The 3,886-nt window shown below is 56.3% G+C and overlaps 1 protein-coding gene across 1 annotated transcript; it reads right to left on the bottom strand.

The window, feature by feature from the left end:
* Window positions 1-1,649: 1,649 nt before the first annotated feature.
* On the bottom strand, window positions 1,650-2,854 carry LOC128628226 (protein S100-A7-like). The gene is made up of 2 exons (XM_053670661.1): window positions 2,714-2,854; window positions 1,650-1,814 (listed from the first exon to the last, which is right to left on the bottom strand). The coding sequence occupies exons 1-2, from the start codon at window positions 2,852-2,854 to the stop codon at window positions 1,650-1,652; spliced, it is 306 nt and encodes a 101-aa protein (XP_053526636.1).
* Window positions 2,855-3,886: the final 1,032 nt, after the last annotated feature.

The raw sequence follows: 3,886 nt of genomic DNA, 5'->3' as shown, positions 1-3,886 counted from the left end.
GAGAGGGATGGGGGAGGGGGCAGGGGTGGCCCAGAGGAAAGTCAGCACCAGAGATCCTGGCCAGCAGAGAGCAGCTGCTGTGGCAGATCATGGGGCGCAAGGCCGCACAGAGACTGAGCAGGGTCCTGACAGGAGAGACAGTGAAAAGGCACCAGGGAGCAGGTCTCCCCATTTGAGAGCAGGTGGAATGAGGAGGAGGGAGAGGGGACAGACAGCAGGAACCAGAGAGTGAGACGCAGGAAACGAAAAGCTCAGACACGACCTAAGTGATGACAAGCCGCAGAGTGCGGTCAGGATAGGACTTTCCTGCAGGGGTGGGGGGTGATGGTCTCGGAGCCCAGGTGCTAACAGAATGGTGGCAGTAGCAGGTGGACGTACCATCCACATGGACAAATGACTCTCCTGCTCCAAGTTTCCTGCAGGTGGGACAGAGGAGATTTTGGAGAAGTTGCCTAATTCCTCCCTGAAGAACACTGGCCTGACTGAGGGTTGGTAGGAGGCTGTGAGTAGGAGGCAGGGAGTGACAGCAGACGATGGGGGCCCCCAGGAGGGGAGCTGCTGAAGCTTCAGGGACATGCCCAGGGGTGGCCCTGGAAATACAGGTGAGTGCTGACCGGCCTCCAGGCACCATGGAGAGACCCCATCTGTGGGGACAGCCAGCGGGCTGCTCAGACAGCCCCTCTGTCCTGCTTGTTTCTGAAATCCTCAGCCCCGAACACCTTTTCTGATCTGGAAGAGCCCGAGGGAGATGACATGCCCCTCTCTATGGCAGATAAAGGGGACTGTCATTTATCACACTGAGCATGAGCTCTCTGCTCATCCCTTAGTGCCCTCTCTTCCCTGCTCCCCTCTAGTCCTGTCTTCTCACCAGGTGCCCAGAGGGTTTCTGGACTCCAGGACTCACTCAAGCTCCTCATTCCTGGGATCCAATCACCAGGTGACTTTCCCCATACACCCACCTCCTGGCATTTAGCAAACCATCTGGAGGATGAGCTCAGCAGCCAGGGTGGCTCTCTCCCCTCCACAGGGACACCCACAGGCTAGAACACACGCAGGTGCTCAGGACAGGACGCAGCCCAGGAGCCCAGCACAGGACAAGGGATCCAGTCCTCTGGGCAGAGCTGAGCGTCCTGTTCACAGTGACAAGTGCCCACATGTCCCTGATGCCCTCCATGGAACCCCTGTTTCAGTGGTGCCATCACCTCTGTGCCCTCAGGGTCATGCTGGGCAGGAGCGGGTGGTCATGGGGCACCCGTGGCTCAGACATCGGCTCCTGATCACTGCAGTTCCACGACCGCCCGGGGCGGATCCACACTTCAGGAGGAAAAGCGTGGCCGGGGCCCCGCAGAATGCTCTGTACTGCGCACTTCTCGGGCCGGGCATGTTGGCTACACTAGGGAGCATGGGCACAGGTGGTCGCAAGGCCCTGCTGAGAGGGGTGGCCAGTGAGGCCGAAGGCCAGAGGAGGGCTCCCCACCGGCACCTTTTAAGGGCCAGTGCAACCCATGAAGAGTCCACAATGAGATCACCAAGAAGTGGCAGTTTTGACAGCATAAGTAGCCAAAGAAAAGCAGGAAAAGGCCGTATCTGGGAGAAGGAGACACTTTATTGTTTGTGGGGGTCTCTGGAGGCCTGGGGCTGGGCGGGGCTCACTGGTGTCCCCCAGAACTGGCGGTCACTTTGTGGCTCTGATTGTGGTATTCCGTGGCTATGTCCCCCACCAAGGACAGAAACTCAGAGAACTGAATCTTCTTATCCTCATTCTTGTCTTTTTCCTCAAAGATGTGGGACAAGTAGTCTTTGCCCTGATTGTCCTGTGGGAAAGACACAAAAGAAGGCTGATTTAGTCCCCAAAGTGTTGTGGGTGGAACAGGAGATGGAGGCAGACACAGGGAGAGAGGCCCTGGGGCCGCACAGGTGCAGCTGGTGCAGATGAGGGGAGGCTAAATGGGGGTGGCGGGCACGTCACCCTGCAGTCCCCTGAGGGAGGTTCCTTGTCACCATGAACCAGAGCTGCTGGTGCTGAGCAGGCCCTGCCCAGAGCCGCACTGACCAGTGAGCTTATGTGTGGGTGGTCTCCAGACCCAGACCACTCCCCCACCCACCTCAAGGACCTGATCCACCCTAAGTTCTACCCAGCAACTTAAAAAAGGCCCTGGGCCTTGTCTTCTTCATTCTCAAGCCTCCTCTCCTGTCATCAGTTTGGCCTCCAGAGCCTTCCACACGCAGTTCCCTGTTTGGCCGCCTAGTCTCTGTGTCACCTAGTAGCCCCCGTTTGTACCCAGTTCCGCACATTCTAACTGTCCCATTAAACCAGGGCTGCGGATGAGCTTTCGCGCTGTAAAGAAAGGTGTTAAACTTTACGAGCGATGGGACTTCTGTTTCTCGCCTTGGATCTCAGAGGACCTAACAGAGGCGTCTAGAGGCCGGGCCTGAGCACGTGGCTCCAGTCTCCTGGACAGAGAGTGACCAGTGCGAGGGGGGCCACTCATTGCTCTCCTGTCTGACCACCTGATCACCCCCCTCGATATCCATGCATCTTTCCACTTTGCCACGTAGATAATCTCTTACATCCTGATAATGAGCCAGGATATAAGGTCCTTTTCAGCCATTTGGGGATGAAACGATGGAAGTGACGGGCCCAAAGCCTCACAGCAAAGTGCCCTCGGCCATGCCAGGGCCCACGCGACCTCGAGAAGCTGCCCCGACTCACAGAGGCCTCGAGGAAGTTGGGGAAATTCTCCTTCAGCATCGTGAGCAGGCCCGGCTTGTCGATTGTGTCATCGGGTTTGACGTATTTGTGGAACAGGTCGATCATGCCCATCACGGACTTCTCAGCTTCAGTGCCGCTCATCTTGGTTTTCAAAGGAGCTGCCAGAGAGAAAGACAGTGGCTTTGTTATCCTTCTCCTGGGAGAAGGTCTCTAGGTTAGGACAATGGGGTGGGGACTGAGGTTCCAGTGAAGTGAGACTCAGGAGGTGCAGAAGGAACTGTGTCACCCTGGGAGGTGGGATGAGATGTCACTCTAGGAAACCAAGAGTGAAACCAAGGCTGGGACCTGGGCCCACAGAGATCAGGGTCCAGAGGAGGTGGAGGCGAACAGGGAAGCCCACTGTGGACAACACCCCAGATTCGGAAGCAGAGAGGGTAGAGGTCAACCACACTGAGAAGGACCCAAGCCAAACACAGCGTTTCGATGACCCCACTCATTGAAGAACTTCAAATCCATCTCCTCCAGGGTCAACATCAGGTTTAGAGTTGTGGGGACAAAATCACATCCTTGCCAATCTGGTCGGACCCCACCCCCCAGGCTGCTCTTGCAACGAGACCCCCAAGGAGCCCGTTATAGACATGAAGCAAGCCCTACATAAAACAGACTGTGGGGCTCCTGGAGGTGAGTGTGAGCAGGATGGCGAGTGTGAGCAGAGACACACAGCGCCTTGTCCTGACCTCTGGCAGAGGTTTTCCTGGACCATCCTCACCAAGAAAACGAGGGACTAGAGACCAGAGCTAGCATCAGATTTGAAATAAACAAAAACACCTGCCCCAGATTTAGGCTATTGAGTGGGACGTGGAGAGATAGGTTCCTTCAGATTGTAATTGGGAACTGTCTGACCTTGGCACCTCCCTGCTCTCTGGAACTCAAAGGTTAGGCCACCTTTAAGTAAAGAGATTTCACTTCCCAAAGCTGGTACCTCCACCAACAGTCTGGATCCCAAGCTGAGAAATGGGGCGGTGCTGCCCTCACGTCCCAGACTTTCCAAAGCACCCAGGCAGTGTGCACGGCTCACACGTGTGGGCATCCTACACAAACCACCATGTCCTCCTCATCTGGGAGAATATCCTTGCTGTTAGTTCACTAAGAGGAACCACCCAAGGCCTCTGT

Source organism: Artibeus jamaicensis, unplaced genomic scaffold (assembly GCF_021234435.1).
Source record: "Artibeus jamaicensis isolate MK-2021 breed Jamaican fruit bat unplaced genomic scaffold, CSHL_Jam_final contig_1715, whole genome shotgun sequence".
In the NCBI taxonomy this organism is placed as follows: domain Eukaryota; kingdom Metazoa; phylum Chordata; class Mammalia; order Chiroptera; family Phyllostomidae; genus Artibeus; species Artibeus jamaicensis.
The sequence above is the reverse complement of the archived record's forward strand: the minus strand, read 5'-3'. Positions and strand labels throughout refer to the sequence as shown.